Here is a 20,585-nt window from a genome sequence, read left to right as displayed (position 1 = left end):
GTTTGAAGAGGTGCTATCTCCCAAAAGAAGCATAGCATTTAAATGTTGGTATTATATAATTGAAAACACTTGTAATCACTGTCTATCCCCCTAATAACAAATGTCCTATGCAGTGGACTTTTTTGCTTTGCTTAACAAGGCAATTTTTTTCTTCTGAAATGTGTAACTGACAAATGTGCCCTGTAGAAAATAATAGTTCTTACAAGGTTATTGCAAACAAAGCAGCAAACTTATTTGAATTTATACACTGGCGCCTTGGTTTTCGTACCCTCGTTTTATATGATCCAGATATTGATATACTGTGTAAACATTGTGCATAGCATTTTTTCAGCAGAACACAGTGCCCAAAGAATTCCGTGTGTTTTTGTTTTTTTATTGAGTGCAACTGCAAACATGAGTAACCTTAGTGCCAAAGAAAGTTGTGAGCGCCAACATTTTGATAAAGAAGGTGAAAAACAATATCGAATTAAAAATAATACTATACTTTTAGCAAAGTACAAAGGTGGCGTTCGTGTAACCTTTCTTTCTCTCTTCTTATCGCATTATCAATATAAGGTCATAGTGATGCTGAATGTCATTCATACAGTCATTCATACATTCATAAAATCATTCCCTTTAGAATTGTGTTATTTGTTTAAATGTTTGGTGTCCATAACAAATTAATCAGTTTTGCAGTATTTATTTATTTTTTCATTTCCATCCATCCATCCATTTTATACTGCTTGTCCCTTTTGGGGTTACGGGGGGTGCTGGAGCCTATTTCAGCTGCATTCGGGCGGAAGGCAGGGTACACCCTGGACAAGTCTCCACCTCTTCACTGGGCCAACACAGACAGACAGACAACATTCACACTCACATTCACACACTAGGGCCAATTCAGTGTTGCCAATCAACCTATCCCCAGGTGCATGTTTTTTCATTCCTTATGGAAAAATTTGCTTTCATTTTTGTACGATTCAATTTGGCTTGGAAAAACATCCATTCATCATTTTCTCCTCGGACTGGGGAAAAACTAGAGACTATACCAGCTGACTTTGGGCAAAAGGGCTGGATTGGTTGGCAGTTAGTCACAAACAAAGAATCCTTTGCAGCTAAAGTCAATAATAAGCAAGTCTTCAAATGCTGGCAAAGTAGCTTTTAACAAGCAGTCGTGGACATCAGGTAAATTATTAGCTTGTAATCAATATTAACATGAAGTCAGATGTAAATTCCACCGATATATACAAGCAGCGTTGTTCTTACTTAAATGGAGATGGAGCGGTAACTTCAGAGTCTGGATCCAGGAGAAAGTGCTTCTGGGACACTTCTCCATTCATTGTGTTTATGGTAACGACAGGAAAGCCCATCTGCAGCACCCAAGTGTTCATGATGTTATGGACTGTGTTGTTGGGAAGAGGAGTCTTATTGGCATCCACCGCCTTTGGAAGAAGAGTCGGACCATTAGGTGACAAGTCGGATTAAACTGAGAATTCCTGAAGTAAACTTCTGTATGATGTCAAGTTTCCCATTTCATCCAATTATGGTGTTTAGGGTGTTTAAAAGGATGTATTTACATTAAATGTAAAATCGGACAGAGAATTGTTACTTGAGTGTCTCAATGGAAATGAACGGTGTACATACATTATCCGATTGTTATTACGTGTTTTATATAGCGCCCAAGTCTGGGCCCCCATACACAAAACTCCAAGAGGGTCCCCATCCCACCTGAAACCCAACATCGCCGCCCCATACACACACACACTTGGTATGTTTACATGCTCTAAAAACGAATTATTGCATGTATTTGTTTGTTAAAACAATTGTAAAAACTTTAAATAGGTTTGTACATCCATCCATCCATCTTCAACCGCTTATCTGGATACGGGTCGCGGGGACAACAGCTCCAGCAGAGACCCCCGGACTTCCCGCTCCAGAACAACATTAGCAACCAGGGAGATAATCATAAAACCTGTCCTTATTCACTTTCATATGCTTATTAATTTGTCAAGTTTTTTTTTTACTTCAGAGTGTAAAGTAGATATTAAGCTGATAGACATATGATTAGTATCGGTAGATAATACAAATCATTATATTAAATTATTATTATTATTATGATTATATTATTAGTGCAGCTCACCAAGTTAAGTCTCCCGCTGTCTTTAAAAATTAGCGATGCCTTTAATTCTAACTTTGTTTGAGGGTCCTTTCAACAGCTGACAGTTATGGGCAATGAGATGCAAAAGGGAATGATACAAAACTTTCTCCTATGCTGCCACGAAAAGATGTATTATATGTTCACCTTTCTTCTATCACCCCAACTTTGTTCCAATTTGCACTGTGTGTGAATGTTTAATGTTGAGAATGTTGCCTATCATTTACAATCCCTATGCAAGACAAAAAGAAATATGTCTTTTTTTTATACATTCTAACTTGTAATATACAGCATGGACACGTTGGCTATCAATGCACCTAATAGGAGGAACATCTTAAACTCATAAAGCCCTTGAAAAAGAATCCCAAAACCACCAACAATATCACATTTACATGTCGTGGCTTGCAAATTAACCAAATATTAGCAATGTTGTTATTATAAGCGCTAACGCTGAGGAACTACTTCGAGCAGCACTTGATCACAGAGAGGTAGCTTGCCTTTGCAGTTATTGACATACCGAGCCCATGTGGTGCTGCATCACTTCTGAGTTAGTAAAAGCTCATTCTAAAATATATGTCATACATTTTACTTGTATGTATATATATATATATACATATATATATATATATATATATCTATATGTATATATATATATATATATATATATATATATATATATATATATATATATATATATATATATATATATATATATATATATATATATATATATATATACACACGGCGTGGCGCAGTGGGGAGAGTGGCTGTGCGCAACCCGAGCGTCCCTGGTTCAATTCCCACCTAGTACCAACCTTGTCACGTCCGTTGTGTCCTGAGCAAGACACTTCACCCTTGCTCCTGATGGGTGCTAGTTGGCGCCTTGCATGGCAGCTCCCTCCATCAGTGTGTGAATGTGTGTGGGAATGGGTGAATGTGGAAGTAGTGTCAAAGCGCTTTGAGTACCTTGAAGGTAGAAAAGCGCTATACAAGTACAACCCATTTATTTATATATATATATATATATATATATATATATATATATATATATATATATATATATGTGTCTGGGAAAAAAATCACAAGACTACTTCATCTCTACAGAACTGTTTCATGAGGGATTCCCTCACTCATCAGGAGATTTTTCTCCTGATCTCCTGATGAGTGACGGAACCCCTCATGAAACAGTTCTGTAGAGATGATATATATATATATATATATATATATATATATATATATATATATATATATATATATATATATATATATATATATATATATATATTAGGGCTGGGCAACGATTAAACATTTTAATCGAAGTTAATCGCACCATTTCTCAGATTAATCGCGATTAACTGCATTGTATACGCAAAGCCCAATAATGAATTCAAAAGTAGTGTGTAGTGCACCTTTATTGGAATATTCTCCCACATGAACAAAAACGCCAAAATATTTGTTGTGCAAACACAATTTAAATCAGTCCTTGTTAAACAGTAGCAGTTAAGTAGTATATTTTATGAAAATCAACTCAAAAAATGTAAATAAAAACATTTAAGCTTATTGCCACTGCCAGGGTATTTAAGTTATCCTGTTTGTTATGGAAAATAAATATAATCTACATACAAATCTCTGAGCCACAATCATAACATCTGAATAGGCAATTTCTGAGGTAACAGCAGAGAAATACATTTTATCAGGGATTTTATGTTTAAAAAACCTATATTATAGGTAGTGGGCTGTTTTAGGGAATTTTTGATCAAATTATCCGTAGTAGCAATATTAATAATGTTGTGTTTATTCTGCGTAGTGCACTTAAAATAATTATGACCATATCTAGGAATTGATATGATGGGAATTTTCCGATTGTTTGCTTGGTGCTTTGATAAACTGAACGCATATACATGGTACTATATTGTGATGTTATGAGCCGGGGGAAAAAAGAACTACCCTAACCAGCATGCAACAAGAGTGACGAGCATGCGTGGCATCCCGGTATAGGTTGTGTCGCCATGACGGCATCTTGTATGTTGTGATATGCACGCTCTGAAAGTAAACATTAAGAACTCATCCAACACTCCTCGTCTGCATTATTCATAAATAGACAGACAACAGATATACTCCGCTGCTTCACAGGCCGCTGGATGTAGCCGGCAAAGTATTCCCCAGCTAGATAGCCGGTCTAGCAAGCACGCCTCATTCAGTCCAAAACGGCCCGATCCATCCACATTCAGAATTGTCTGGCGGTCGTAAGTGATCCCGGAGTGACCACGTTGTAAGCCAGCCATGAAATTTGCAAAATTGTCCGGTATTTTTGCCAAATGTTCCATCTTTACCAAGAGCCCCTTGACGCCGAAGAACATCCGGGCGACGCCATCTTGTTAAGAAAAGGTGTTAACAAAATAAAAGCATGTAAACAACATACGCAAATGTGCGATAAAATAATTGTCGGCGTTAATAGATTGATGAGTTAACCCGTAATTAACGCGTTAATTTGCCCACCCCTAATATCCATCCATCCATCCATGGCGCCTATCTCAGCTACAATCGGGCGGAAGGCGGTGTACACCCTGGACAAGTCGCCACCTCATCGCAGGGCCAACACAGATAGACAGACAACATTCACACTCACATTCACACACTAGGGCCAATTTTAGTGTTGCCAATCAACCTATCCCCAGGTGCATGTCTTTGGAAGTGGGAGGAAGCCGGAGTACCCGGAGGGAACCCACGCATTCACGGGGAGAACATGCAAACTCCACACAGAAAGATCCTCAGCCTGGAATTGAACCCAGGACTGCAGGACCTTCGTATTGTGAGGCAGACGCACTAACACCTCTCCCACCGTGAAGCCCCACCCCTAATTTATATATATATATATATATATATATATATATATATATATATATATATATATATATATATATATATATATATATATATATATATATATATGTATATATATATATATATGTATATATATATATACTTGTGGCTATGAGCTAAGAAGTTGGTCAACATTGACATTAAACGTAGACCCTCAGATCGCGAGACAGACACGAAAAGACGCTCATTTTTTTTCACCTGGTAAGTCTTACGATTAATTCTTTATCTATGCAGGAAGGTATAAACACCCCATCAGTCAGCATCCCAGTGAGAGCAAACATTGTACAGTAACTGTATGTTTTATTACAGTACGTTCATAATTTGCATTTCCTATTTAGCAATTAGCATTAGTGCAACTTGTCGGATCTGCTTATCACTCAGCTTCTAAAACTTGTAACTCACCCTCCGTATATTTAGACTCCAAAATATAAGGTTCTGGATCATCACATTGGCGCTCATCAAGTCTGCCATGATTAGTAGTTAAAGGAACTAGTGTCCGTTGTGATGCGTCTGTGAAATTAATGCATCGCCATCCATCCATTTTCTACCGCCTGTCCCTTTCGGGGTCGCGGTGGGTGCTGGAGCCAATCTCAGCTGCATTCAGGCGGAAGGGGGGTACACCCTGGACAAGTCGCCACCTCATCACAGGGCCAACACAGATAGACAGACAACATTCACACTCACATTCACACACAAGGGCCAATTTAGTGTTACCAATCAACCTATTCCCAGGTGCATGTTTTTGGAGGTGGGAGGAAGCTAGTACCCGGAGGGAACCCACGCAGTCCCGGAGAGAACATGCAAAGTCCACACAGAAGGATCCTGAGCCCAGGATCGAACTCAGGACCTTCGTTTTGTGAGGCACATGCTCTCACCCCTGTTCCACCGTGCTGCCCGCTTGTAAATACGTAGATAATACATGTTAGTATGAATGTGTTTGTTACTACATTACATAGTTACAGCTTGTAAATAAAACAATGTTGGAAGTTATGTATGTTATTCATAGCGCTTTATAGAGCGATTCCCAATAGCTCCGTTGTTAGCTGACTTTTGCTAGTATTTATTTACAAATTAGAATTCATTTAGAAAAAAAAGAAAAACATACGTACACGTGTCTCACATAAGGATTGTGAATGATACACAAAATTCCAAAAACGGGCAGTTTTTCCTTTGAAAGTGAGTTGTCATGACGTTATGACGTCTGTGTTGAGTGAAATGTTCAATTGGCATTTGTAATAAGGGGGTGTAGGTAAAATAAGATGTTCTTAATTCGATGCAAGCAATGTTTTAATTAACTTTTAAGACAACATTCATTTTATATTATTATTTATGACATGTGTATGGTTTTTTTTCATGACTTACTTACTTAATGACAGAAGAAATAACATCTCACTTTCCAAAACCAAGGGGTTCACCCAAGGGTCAATATCTGTTCTACATAGTGGGTGAAAAAGAACTCCCTATCTTTTAATACAGAAGTACTAAAATGAAAAGGGAATACAATTGTATTTAATTTTTCTGTATGTCTTGTTTGTAAAGGAATAATTCAATGGTAATTTTTTTTTTTTTTTTAACTTTTTTTGTCTCAGTTCCTTCCGCCATCATACAGGAGTTCCTACTAAAAAAAAAAAAAATCAGAGCACACAATTCCTGAGTGACTCTAGAAGCAGGTGGAAAGAGCAATACGATTTTGAATGAAACACATTACTTTTAATTTAGCTTTTTCTGTAATTAAACTCAAAGGGACTCAAAGTAAAGCCGCTGCTCCTCCACATCGAGAGGAGCCAGATGAGGTGGTTCGGGCATCTGGTCAGGATGCCACCCGAACGCCTCCCTAGGGAGGTGTTTAGGGCACGTCCAACTGGTAGGAGGCCACGGGGAAGACCCAGGACACGTTGGGAAGACTATGTCTCCCGGCTGGCCTGGGAACGCCTCGGGATCCCCCGGGAAGAGCTAGACGAAGTGGCTGGGGAGAGGGAAGTCTGGGTTTCCCTGCTTAGGCTGTTGCCCCCGCGACCCGACCTCGGATAAGCGGAAGATGATGGATGGATGGATGGATGTAATTAAACGAACTTGTAAGTATTTTCAACCTTATAAATGAGAGGTAGTCTCTCCGCCCTGTAGTTTAAGGTTGATGCTCATATTGAATGTATTTTGTTTGTCAACATGAAACTTGGTGTGTTTTTTTCAACTAGTCTCCTGCTGCTGTGATGTCACACTATCTATGTATTGTAGCCATGGGGTCTCAAATGTAAAAATTCAATCACGTTTCTAGCGGAAATATTTTAAAAATTTACATTTAACATTCATATTCACCACATAAGTTCTACCTCAAATGTGAATAATTATTTGTGAAATGTGAGACAGATGAGCTCAATGTGAGAAAAATGAGCTCAATGTGAGAAAAATGAGCTCAATGTGAGAAAATAAATAACAATATGAAAAAACTGAGCAAAATATTGAAATATATGTCTGCTAAAACACTGCAATTTAATTTTTACATTTGGCACCCCATAATCGGAAATGCTGTGATGAAAAACTGGAAATATACGTTGTATCATATTGTAATTGTATGCATATTCGAAATAAACTAATACCATAACCTTACATAGCTAAACTGTAGCTACTAATAACCAGCACTGCTACCAAGTTGCACCACCTGTTATTTTTGTCGCCTGAAGTTTTGTTTAAAGTCATATTCAAAACTTGCCATTTGCAGGTGCTTCCATAGGTCTGTGTAGACTGCATTTCCAAATTCAAATTCTGCCAAGTAGGTCTAAAAGGACACAGTAAAAAAAATTACAAAAAGTTGATCAATACATGTTTGAAAAGCTGATTAGTTTGACTAGCGTTTTCATGTTTATTACTTGGATTATCTGGGCACCTGTGTTGGGTGCCATCTGTCTGAGTCAGTTGCCTATCATCGTTATACAAGGCCTGTCAGAAAAGTTCCAGGACAATTGCCACAAAACATATATTTTAACTACAACTATCTGCCATGCATTTATGCACTCCTGCAAGGACTCTTCTGGGATCTTCTGTAGCTCCGTTATCATGGCTGTCTTGAAAAACGTGTCTCTTCATAACACCTTTGAGCTTAAAAATTAGGAAATCCCACAGACCCAGTAAGTAGGGAAGTTGCTCCAGCACGGCAATGCTCTTCTCTGCCAGAAACTGCCGGATGCTCAGGGCATTGTTAGCAGCTGCTTTATCGTTGAGGAAGCAGCAACAAGTTGTCTTGCCACAACTCTCGCCTCGTCAAAAGCAAGTGGTGCAGGATATTTTGTAGACGTACTGGTTCATTGCACTGTGGAAAGTACTCGCATTCCTGGAACTTTCTGACACGCCTCGTACGTTTGGTACATGCAAAATTGAGAATACCAACAATTAACTCACTATTGGGTGGAAAGTTTTACTGATTTCATAATAAATTCATACCTAACTAATTGACACATATTTGGCAAGTACATGGATACACAAATTGTAAAACTTTTAAGACTGTACTCTTCTTCCTCCAGTAATATATATATATATATATATATATATATATATATATATATATATATATATATATATATATATATATATGTAGGTGTGGGAAAAATCACAAGACCTACACCTACATATTGCGCTCTACCACGGTATCGAGCACTATTCTCTGGATAATCCAATCAAGACATATATATATATATATATATATATATATATATATATATATATATATATATATATATATATATATATATATATATACATACATGTATATATGATGTGATTTTAAGGTTTTACTACTTACGTATAAAATACTACACGGTCTAGCTCCAGCCTATCTTGCCGATTGTATTGTACCATATGTCCCGGCAAGAAATCTGCGTTCAAAGAACTCCGGATTATTGGTGATTCCCAGAGCCCCAAAAAAGTCTGCGGGCTAAAGAGAGTTTTCCATTTGGGCTCCAGTACTCTGGAATGCCCTCCCGGTAACAGTTCGAGATGCTACATCAGTAGAAGCATTTAAGTCTCATCTTAAAACTAATTTGTATACTCTAGCCTTTAAATAGACCCCCTTTTTAGACCAGTTGATCTGCCGTTTCTTTTATTTTTCTCCTCTGTCCCCCTCTCCCTTGTGGAGTGGGTCTGGTCCGGTGGCCATGGATGAAGTACTGGCTGTCCAGAGTCGGGACCCAGGATGGACCGCTCGTCCAGAGTCGGGACCCAGGATGGACCGCTCGTCCAGAGTCGAAACCCAGGATGGACCGCTTGCCTGTGTATCGGCTGGGGACATCTTTGCGCTGCTGATCCGCCTCTGCTTGGGATGGTTTCCTGCTGGCTCCACTTTGGACGGGACGCGCGCTATTATATTGGATCCACTTTGGACTGGACTCTCACGGTTATGTTAGATCTACTATGGACTGGACTTTCACAATATCATGTTAGACCCGCTCGACATCCATTGCTTTCGGTTCCCTGGGGTTTCTCATAGTCATCATTGTCACTGTCACCGACGTCCCACTGAGGTGAGTTTTTCCTTGCCCTTATGTGGGCTCTACCGAGGATGTCATTGTGGTTTGTGCAGCCCTTTGAGACACTTGTGATTTAGGGCGATATAAATAAATATTGATTGATTGATTGATAAATAGATCTATCCTCACCCTGAGTCCCATTGTGAACACTTCTTCAGTCAGGAAATCTGACAACATCCTCAAAACAGATGCTCCCTAAAAATGAAAGAATAGTCATTCAAAATCTGTTCATGACTATTACAAAATATGCAAAGCTGTTTGTATGATAACTAGGATAAGATGTTGGGATTAATCCACAAATGCGTTGTATAGGCATGCGTGCATTACGTCACCTTGCTGTATGAAATGGCGTCAAACAGCTCACTGATTTGTGCTGGTTTTTGGATGTCTTCTTCTTTCGAGGACAAAGGGTGAGAGGAGGCCAATGCATCGACGGCAAACACTCTGTGGATGTCACTGAGCACAATAAGGTCTTTCTGTGGAGGGAATCACGGCTGTCACTCAACCATTACTGAACCTACTATTTATCAGCCAACGTGTGAGTGATTAATGTATGGCAGGCAAATCCATCAAAATATCTATGTTATCGGTACAAACGGTAGTATCAGAATCAGATCAATACTAGCGTGATGAGATTTTCAGTTATTTTCTGTTTATTTTTTAATTTGAGTTTGTTGTTGTGTTGTTATTATTGTTAGATTGATTTTGTTTACAAACAAAAACAAATCTGGATTAGGGATGGGTAGCATAACTCGGTTCCGTAATGACAGTCCTGTATTGCGGCAAAAATGATGGTAAGTCATTTCATGTTGTTTAATTTGGTAATCAGTTGGTATCATTTTATTTCTATTATTGAAGTATCTAAATTACTATTCTGTTTAACTTGCACGTCACCGTATTCCATTAAAATACTGTTTAGAGGCATTGTTTATTTTAAATATCAGAATCTGTTGTGATTCGTTGGTCGGATCTTCACATATTGTTGCTTTGTTCCTTTTTCCACATCCTGTTGTTTGGACATCCTTATTTCCTGTTTGCTTTGTCACCATGGCTGCATATTATTTCCACCTGCTATTTTCGGTTCCCGCACACCTGTTTCTACTGATCACTGCTTTATATAAGCCTGCCCTTATTCGTTCTTCTGTCTCGGATCCTAGTTTGCTTTCACGCAACTGGTGATGACTTACTTTTCATGCTATTACTCGCTAGCTCCCACACTGCGGTTTATTTTATTCCTAGCTTTCATGCTAGTAGTTTTTGTTTTCCCTTTTTGTGTCTTTGTGCCAAGTTTAGTGTATCTGTTTGTATTCCTAGCTTCCATGCTAGCGTCATTTGTTTGCCTTGCTGCTTAGCACCAGTTTTTTTTTTGTTCCTAGCCCTTTTTATTAGTTTAATAAATCCTTTGTTGCTTACCTTACGCTGTGTTCTTGCCCGACGCATCCACTGAGGAACAAATCCGGCATCGTTATCCCACGCAAGCTTCACAGAATCAGCTTTATTGGCCAATTATGTTTAGCACACAAGGATTTGTCTTGGTTTGTATGATTTTTCTTTTTTTAACTACTGGTACATTTAAGCGCTGGCACTGATCCAAAAGTACAGTTTGCAACGATTTTTCGGTTCACATGTAAATGACACCTATTCCTATATCTTTGACACAGGAGGGCCTTGGGGGCAAACCTTATAAAAAGTAGGGCTGTCAGGTTTATTGTATTATCTCATTGGATTAATCACAGAAAATGATCGCATTAATCATGTATAAACGCATATTAATCACGTATATTATTTTGTCTGCACATGCCCCTTTAATCAGGTTTTAAACAAATAAATGACGTACATACAAGTAGAACATTTAAAAAATGCTCCTTTATGATATTGTGACAATGAAATTACATTTGGGTTTTTAAAGTTAATTAAAATTATGCATGCAAGTGCGATTAATCAAAATACAAAAGCGGGATTAATCTGATTTAAAAAATACAGCCCGTTGTACAGAAATGTCAAAACAATTGGGGTCTCTTTTAGGTTAGTTTATGCAAACAATTTATAACCTGTGTTTAATCATGATTATTCGAAAGAGTGATTACTCGAATTTAAAAATGATAAAAGTGCCAGCACCAAAACATAAGAAATAGTATTTGAATAAGAGTCAATAGTAGGGTTTTTGTTTTTGCTCCTTGTTTTGTTTTTTGCACTATTGACCATATTTTGCTCTAACAATTGTAAGTGGTAAATTGGAATAAACAAATGATTTTATGATTTTGTTGATTGTTGAATTTCCTTGCATTGTTACATTCATATATTGTCAAATTCCAACATTAAAGAAATTAGTTTTAAGTAAAGAGTACTGGTCAGCATCTGCATCGGTGCTGTATTTACTTGGCACTGCATTCATACTAAAATGTGCAGGCGATAATGCGGCTGTGACCCAGAACAGAAGTCCTTACCACATTCCAGTCTGGTTCAACTTCATTTGCTCCAAGGTACTCAACATAGGAGGCAAAACCTTCATTCAACCACAAGTCATTCCACCACTTGAGGGTCACCAGATTTCCAAACCACTAAAGAAGCACACGACCAAAATGTGACTGTTGTTCAACGAAACTAATGACATCATGCTTCATCTATCAATTCATCAATGAAAGATTTTTCAAAACAACGATGGTGATAGCAACCTTAAATTGTAGCAGTTAGTCATTTCAGTAGGAAAAAAGCTTTCAAGTGCTAGTATTTGAAAACACTAACCATGTGAGCAAGCTCATGGGAGATGATGGAAGCTATCCTCTCTTTGTTGGAGTTGGAGGAGAAAGATTTGTCATAGAGGAGAGCTGTCTCCCTGTAGGTGATTAGACCCCAGTTCTCCATAGCTCCAGCGTTAAAGTCGGGTAGGGCAATCTGATCTGTATTTAGGAAGAGATCATTTATTACACTAATATTAACTATGACTGTCTTTTATTGCAAGATGAAAAAACCCAGGATGGCTCTAGATCAGAAATAATCAACAAGCGGCCCGAGGACCCAGATTCAGTTCAAGACTTGGGGGACAAACATTTTTTGCAGCATATTTCTGAACACACTTGAGTGCTGCTGATGTACAGGGGAACTTGGACCACTGTAAACACATTGGCAGATCCTTGCATTGAAATTTATACCTTGATGGCAAACAAAACACTAGGGTCCAAACTTGTGATGTACATAACTGAGGTGTTCCTTAAGGCACAACTTTAGGGTCTCTCTTTTTTGTTAGTTACAATTATTTTTGTCATGTGATTTATGTAACTAAGGTGATGCTGTAGTTTGTTTACTTTAGTCGTGTGTTCAACTTCTTTAGGTATACTAGTAGTGTTCCCCTGGGTTCTATTTTAGGTCCTCTCTCTTTCATCATTTGGGCTTTCAGCTCGTGGTTCTTGAGTTCAAAAAAAAAAAAAATTCTGAGGGAATCACATTTTCGCAGAAAGTCCTAAAAAACAGCAGAGCGCTCCTGTAACTCTGACAAATAAATAGAGCAAAATCAAATGTTAGTGTCTAGTGTTTAGTGTCCAAAATATACAGCTTAAGACTAATAGTGTAGGTTGAGGTCCAGCCCTGTGGTCCTTTTTGAAAATGTGGGCCCTAAAACAATTTAATAGAACATCCCTACTCTAGATGAGAGGGGAAATGCATAAATATATGTTTTAGGAACACAATTGGCTGACAAACCAAAATACATACAATGTCTTTATATAAGACAGGTGTTAAATGTCTTTGTTGTTTTCATTAAAGATAAATATGCACTGTCTAATGTATGATTAACGACAATACAGTTCCAATATCGTGTCATAAAAGTCAACCACTGAAAGATAAAAATTGCAATGAGCAGAAAAGGCCCGTGTCTGTTGATAACTGATTTATGGAATGAGAAGAGGCAGCAGTTTATTGGAAAAGCTGATATCTGCAAAACTACTGTATTCACACAGGTAAAAATTATGCAAAATAACTGCAAAACACTTCAATAATTAAAATTGAAGCTACTCTACTATTAGGTCATCCGTCCATCCATCCATTTTCTACCGCTTATTCCCTTTTGGGGTGGCGGGGGGCGCTGGCGCCTATCTCAGCTACAATCGGGCGGAAAGCGGTGTACACCCTGGACAAGTCGCCACCTCATCGCAGGGCCAACACAGATAGACAGACAACATTCACACTCACATTCACACACTAAGGTCAATTTAGTGTTGCCAATCAACCTATCCCCAAGTGCATGTCTTTGGAAGTGGGAGGAAGCCGGAGTACCCGGAGGGAACCCGCGCACTATTGGGTCAATATTCACCAAATTCCACGACATCTAACTACTACTGCTATTACTAAGCTGGCAAGACTATGATGATGTTAAATTATGTTTATTTTGGCAGTAGGAAATGAGTGTGTGGGGGGAAGAAAATATAAGCACTGGTAAACACCTTTCATTATCTTTATAAGAGCATGAAGTAGATAAGCATGTAGTGTGCACACAACAGTGTAAATGTGTTTGCTGTTGGCCAGTATGCAGCCAAACCTTTGCACGAATCAGATTTGATCCCTAATGTGAGAAATGTGGTATACTCGAAGGGGTACTGCAAGGATGATGGGCAAAAAAAATTTTGAAAGGGGATCTCGTACTTGGGCATGAATGCAGTTACAACCATCCCTTGTAAGAGTGATGTTATCAATGCTAATTAGGGGTTACCTACGCATTGAGTTGGCCACAGACGAGAACAAGTGAGCACAGTCTAAGAACTATTTGTTTGAAAAGTTTCCTACACCAAATTAAAAAAAAAATTGAATAATAAAGTCGATCTTGTACTTGATAAAGTAAGTGGTATATTTTATCCATCAATAAGATTTATGCAAAGACAATGCATTTGACTTACCAGACTTGGGCAGAGGGTAGCTGGAATTGTAATACTTTTCAAAAAACTTCAGGATGGGTCCAGTTTTTTGAAGAGCATACTCTCCTTGTTTAGCCGTGATAGCAGACTTCCGAGCAAAGATGCGGATCTAAACACAGAACAGAAGCACATCCACAAAGTAAATGCAGTATAATTAATCCGATGATGCCTGTTAGTAAGAAGCAGAAGCAGCAATACTTTATTAATCCCCGCGGGGAAATTAAGAAGTAAGTAAGTAAGGCATTAATTCAGTGCGTATTATTTTTTTACTTCAATTAATCGAGCTATCCTCATCTTGAGATGTTGAATGCGAAAAAATGTTGGAGGAAGTCAAACATTGTACAGTGCAAGGTTTTCAAACGGTACTCTAGATTTAAATTACCAATTACCACACTTCTGCCTTTTTATTTTTAGTTTACAATGAAACCTCAAATGTCGTAAACCACTAAGGGTGTTCATTCCAAATTCAGTGGAACATCCGTCATTCATGAGTTATGCTGCGTGTTCTAAGCATATTGCACAAACCCCTAAGTTCTATAAGGAAAAAAGTACAGTAGTACCTCAATTTAAGAGTGCTGTGGGATTAGAGCCGTCTCTCTGCTAATAGTTATGCTTTAAATTGCAAGCAAACATTTGAGTAACCAGCATTCCTGCCATTATTTGAAGTAGCAAATGTTATAGTGAAACCTGAATGACCCAACTAAAACATCTGGTGTTACTCATGCACTATGACATGAGCTTATTGCTAAAGATGGACATAACATTTCCCAAACATGGGAAAGAAGTGAATGTGAAGGACAGTGCTGAGAAGTGGATGAGTCATCGAATTAAAAAGAAATAATACAATAATATTGCATTACTTTATGAAACTACTGTAGTTCCATCCTTCCATTTTCTACCACTTATTCTCTTTGGGGATGCGGGGCGCTGGTGCCTATCTCAGCTACTGTTGTTGTTTGTAGTAAATTATATTGTCTTCTTTCATACAATATTTCCTATCTAAAAGTAGTTTTTTATTTTTAAAAGGCATGGTATATGTTAAAATTGTGCTGTTTTGGGGGGGCAAACAACAATTAAATTTACGTTTATTTGAGATACTTAGTTACTACTAGTTGAGAGCTCCATCACAGAACCAATAAAGATTGTAAATTGAAGTACTACTGTATTCGGTCCAGACCATATTACCGAAACAAAAATAAGAACACCCAGAGTCATTATGATGCTAATTTGTAGTGCACTGTAGTGCAGCTATGAAATATGGTTGATGAAATATGATGAATGAAACATGCTTTAACTGATATTGAAAAGATTCTCTTTGAAATTGTTTTGAAAATTCCAAAAGAAAAAGAGAGATCATCTTATATTCTGAGTAATTTTGTACTTGGGTCAATGCAATATCTGTGCATACCTAATAAAAACAAATCACAAATAAAACATATATATAATTTGCTGCATATTGTTGATGTGATGGGTAATAGGTAATCTATAAATTCATATTAAATGTATAAATGAACATCTTTTGCAGTACATACAATATGGAAACAGCTGGGTTTGTTGGTTTCAGTTTTTAGAACTTGTCTGATAGTAAGGAACTAAACAAAGCTATATATAAGACACTAGTTATTGTTCAAATGAATAAGTTACCTTAACACCATCAATTGTGTCAGCAATATGGTCAAAGTCACTGACAATAAAAGCCAGCAGATAGGTGGACATTTTCTCAGTTGGTTCAAAGACTGTCTGTTGCACAGACTGACCATCGATAACGACATTCTTTCTTTCTGGAAATAAATTACACAATGGAATATATCAAATAGGCACATTAAAAACCATTAACACGATAGTTATCTCTGGGAATGATCACTGTCTTTTATCTTAACCTTTTTCTTCGCCATTAGACAGTGCCAGAGTTCCTTCGGCATGGATCAGAGTGATATGGAAAACGGCTTTCATAGCCGGCTCATCAAAACAAGGGAAGGCCTTCCTGGCATCTGTTGGCTGCATCTGAGTTGTGGCCACGACCCTGAATGATAAAACACAAACGATTTATATCTACATCACTACATCAAGTACAGTCCTCTGGAAAACCGCTTATCCTATCCTATGCTATCTGACTAAGAAGGAAAGACAAACCATATCGGTCTATGATAATGGCGGTTGTGAGGTGTTGATTCAGTAGAAATTCATCCCATACCAGCTACAAATAAGTCAGATTTGTGAACCACTACACAACTATTACGTCTGGGAAATTGAGTTGACCCTATTTTACCAAAGCCAACCAACAAAGTTTCTGCACACATCATAGTACACTTCAGCAAAACAGGGAAGCAAATGTTATCTTACATAGATGAAAGGTCAACAAAGGTTTATTTTGCACCAATTTAAGCACAATAATAGATACAGTATGCACATACTTTTTTATTCCAGCTTCCATGTATTCACTTCTATAGAAGCCGCCGAGGTCATCAGCCAGTTCTCCAGTAAATTTTGTTTGCAGCCTGTACCTGTGGTCTTTCATCAGTTTACCATCAAGCTCCAGAACAAGGTACTGAGTCTCTTTCTGGAACCGGGAGGACACTATTGATGGTGCTTTGGAGCCATTATCCACTGAGACCAGCATTGCAAAATGGTTGTTTGGGAATTTGGTGTGGTTTAGCTTGTGGGAGTGGATGAGAATCAAATTTGTCTCTTCGACACACTTGAACTCTACACTGGAATCACCTGGAATGACACACAACAGCATTCACAAGATAATATTAGACTACTGACATAACTTACACACTTTAAGGTGAAATACTTTTCAACAAAAGGTAGGCTACAAAGGGCATGATCTACTAAGATCCAAATATCCCGCACTAAACAAAGTGTGCAAACTATAAAATTGCAGGCACTATTAGTGGGCGTGTTTTGTACTATTTACTTTTTTGATTGATTGATTGAAACTTTTGTTAGTAGATTGCACATTACAGTACATATTCCGTACAATTGACCACTAACTGGTAACACCCGAATTAGTTTTTCAACTTGTTTAAGTCGGGGTCCATGTAGTAAGGCTGCATGTACAATTGATTTTTGGTGTGGACCTCCTTATTTAAATGAGCTTTTGTTATTTATATCAACAAAAAACTGTCTGTTTGTTTGCCTGTTATTCATTTATCCACATTCCACATTCCAGCTCAGTGGCCTTGTGGTTAGAGTGTCCGCTCTGGAAGGTCGTGAGTTCAAACCCCAGCAGAGTCATACCAAAGACTATAAACCTGGGACCCATTTCCCCCCTGCTTGGCACTCATATTCAAGGTTTGGAATTGGGGGTTAAATCACCCAATGATTCCCAAGTGTGGCCGCGCTGCTTCTCACTGCTCCCCTCACCTCCCAGGGGGATGGGTAAAAAGCAGATGACACATTTCACCACACTGAGTGTGTGTGACAATCGTTGGGACTTTATGTTACTTGTTTTGTGTTTTAATGTATATTTGAAGCTGAAAAATTAAATACATTATTTCTTGCATTGTGTGCATAATACTTTATGCCGGTCAACTGTTCCCACCATGTGCTTCTGCAGCCTGTCAATACCACATTTTAAAACATTTTTGAAAATATATCTGTTTTTATTTACATTCGGCAAATAGCACCTTGGTTTTTATATTTGTATTTATTACTACAACAGTTTTAACTCATGTTATGCAAATTCATACAACCGGCAATTGACAACTGTTACATAATTTAATCAAAAGGCCTTTAAAGGGATAAAATAAAATAAAAACATTACATGTTTGGTAATTTTGTCTAGGGCTTAATTTGATTGATGGATCTGATGTATGAATCCAACATTTTTTTTTTTTAAATGAAGGACTTCCATGTCATGTTTGTCTTTGGGTATTGTGAAATAACTGTCAATGTATTGTACACATGTAAAATAATTGGACATTGTTTGTTTTGTTTTTTTCACATGAAAAAAACCTCTCTTCAGAAAGATCATGTAAAATGAAGTAACACAATGAAAATTACGACCAAAAATAAAGCAAATATTATTGAAAAGACAAAAGTCAGCCTTTGTCCCCTGAATGCTAACTTACATTTAACCTTAACAATGTGCAAGAAGAAAGTGAAATATCAGATTTGATCTTGATGGCAAAGGGCCTTCTTAGGACTTTAAAGACTCAGGAAACAAACCTTGATTATATAGAAATACATTTACCTGTAAAGATATAGAGACCAGTCGTTGGATCTTCAGTAAGCCGGGGCCACAGTGTGACATAATAGAGGTCTGGTACCAGGTTCTTGGGCAGTCGATATTTGTCCCAAGGGTTGTTAGACGGGGCAACAGTCGTGGTCCCCGGGGGCTTGGATGTACTTCCTCCATTTGTTGGCAATACTTGATTATCATTTTTAGCCTTTTCCTGTGAGTAAACGACACTCAGAGCAATTATTGTGGCCACTGCTCCAGCTCCCAGGATGATACAAACTACCCCAACACCTTTACTAATAAAAAATCCTTTCCCCATTTTTCTACCTGCAACTACACTCTTGTCTGAAAGTGTGCATGCAATAGAAAAAGGTCAACTTTTATTTGAAGCCCTGCACAGGCTTTCTCCTCCCTTTTCCTGTAGCAGTGATGCATTAACAGTGACATTTAACCCAACCCACCTAAGATGGACTCCATCACATGGATCATTATTGTCTTTCTGAAAACAAAATACTGTAAGTGTTCAAATCCATTGTTAAATTTATGTTCAGCTTACACATTCATATAATCAAGATTTAAACATATACTATTGTTGGATGTCAGATTTTGGAAAGGAACATTGTGTAGAAAATGCATTATCCATTTAATATTTGTTCTTGACATATCAATGTAAAACCTACATGAACTAATAATATTGATATGTGTAGTGCGACTTTACATTAAGACAGATTATTTTAATATTCATGTCAAGGATCTGTCTGGCAAGTATCAAAATGTTTATTGAGAATTCCGGCACATATATACTAATATGATCATTCTTTCCTAATCTGACAAATAGCTTTTTCAAGCTTTTTTTAGGTGAAGATATTGTTCTTCTTTACTTCAAGAGTGTTTTGTATTCCTAAGGTCTCATAGAGAAAAATAAAACATGTGACACCTTTTGCATATTAAAGATGCTATGATACTAACTAATGTATCTGAAAAAAAAAACTAAATCCTGCATTGTAGCTATATGTTACTAGTGACAAAGTAGATAATTACACCAATAAAATATATAATTAAAAATGAATTAATTCGATTTTTTGAAATATGCTGGGCGCCAATAAAAAAACGAGCTTCAGAAATGCTATATCTAATCATCAAAATAATTACGAAAGGTGCTCCTCAAATTGTTGCACACAGTGCTGACTTGCGCTGAAGTCAGCAAGAAAAAAGTGTGAAGGTTCAAAACAAGGTTGTACTATCAACTGGGTTATTGTTATAGTATTGTTCATCTACTTCAAGAGTGTCTTGTATTCCTAAGGCCTCATAGAGAAAAATAAAACATGTGACACCTTTTGCATATTAAAGATGCTATGATACGAACTTATGTATCTGAAGAAAACAAAAATCTGCATTGTAGCTGTATGTTATTTGTGACAAAGTAGATAATTACACTAATAAAATATCTGATTGAAAATGAACTAAATTTTTGAAATATGCGGGGCGCCAGTAAAAAAAAACGGCTTCAGAAATACTATATCTAATCATCAAAATAAAAGTACGAAAGGTGTTCCTCAAATTGTTCCACACAGTGCTGACTTGCTGCTGAAGTCAGCAAGAAAAAAGTGTGTAAGGTTCAAGACAAGGTTGTACTATCAACTGGGTTATTGTTATACTATTATTCATCTATTATCTCTGGTGTCTCACTACAATGAGCAGTTAAATGAAGTAGACAAATTGTCTATGTCCATACCCTGCCGTTGGTGTATATTGTTATTATGCATCAATATAACTTTTTTAAAATCTAAAATTTTAAAAATGTTGCTTGGTTAGTTTGCATGAGCGTGTGAATGCTTTACTTTATACCTGAATGGTTGTAAACAATAAACAATTAATATAAATTCACTGAGGTTCCTAAGTAATTAAAATACAGACCAATGAAATCTATAGTTACATCATGTGTTCAATAACTACTC

The 20,585-nt window shown here is 37.4% G+C and overlaps 1 protein-coding gene across 1 annotated transcript in view; it reads right to left on the bottom strand.

Moving 5' to 3' along the window:
* Positions 1 to 19,002, bottom strand: part of LOC133563307 (aminopeptidase N-like) — a 32,348-nt gene extending 13,346 nt beyond the window's left edge. Inside the window, exons 1-11 of the mRNA XM_061917371.1 lie at positions 18,640 to 19,002; positions 16,856 to 17,162; positions 16,322 to 16,464; positions 16,086 to 16,222; positions 14,424 to 14,550; positions 12,280 to 12,434; positions 11,982 to 12,095; positions 9,867 to 10,010; positions 9,664 to 9,729; positions 7,725 to 7,790; positions 1,243 to 1,418 (exon numbers count right to left, since the gene is read on the bottom strand). Of these exons, the coding sequence (XP_061773355.1) occupies positions 1,243 to 1,418; positions 7,725 to 7,790; positions 9,664 to 9,729; positions 9,867 to 10,010; positions 11,982 to 12,095; positions 12,280 to 12,434; positions 14,424 to 14,550; positions 16,086 to 16,222; positions 16,322 to 16,464; positions 16,856 to 17,162; positions 18,640 to 18,946 (1,742 nt within the window). The 5' untranslated portion in view covers positions 18,947 to 19,002. The remainder of the gene's footprint in view (positions 1 to 1,242; positions 1,419 to 7,724; positions 7,791 to 9,663; positions 9,730 to 9,866; positions 10,011 to 11,981; positions 12,096 to 12,279; positions 12,435 to 14,423; positions 14,551 to 16,085; positions 16,223 to 16,321; positions 16,465 to 16,855; positions 17,163 to 18,639) is intronic.
* Between the last annotated feature and the right edge of the window lie 1,583 nt (positions 19,003 to 20,585).

Source organism: Nerophis ophidion, linkage group LG12 (genome assembly GCF_033978795.1).
Source record: "Nerophis ophidion isolate RoL-2023_Sa linkage group LG12, RoL_Noph_v1.0, whole genome shotgun sequence".
Lineage (NCBI taxonomy): Eukaryota > Metazoa > Chordata > Actinopteri > Syngnathiformes > Syngnathidae > Nerophis > Nerophis ophidion.
Note: the sequence above shows the minus strand (reverse complement) of the source record. Positions and strands in the feature narration are given on the sequence as shown.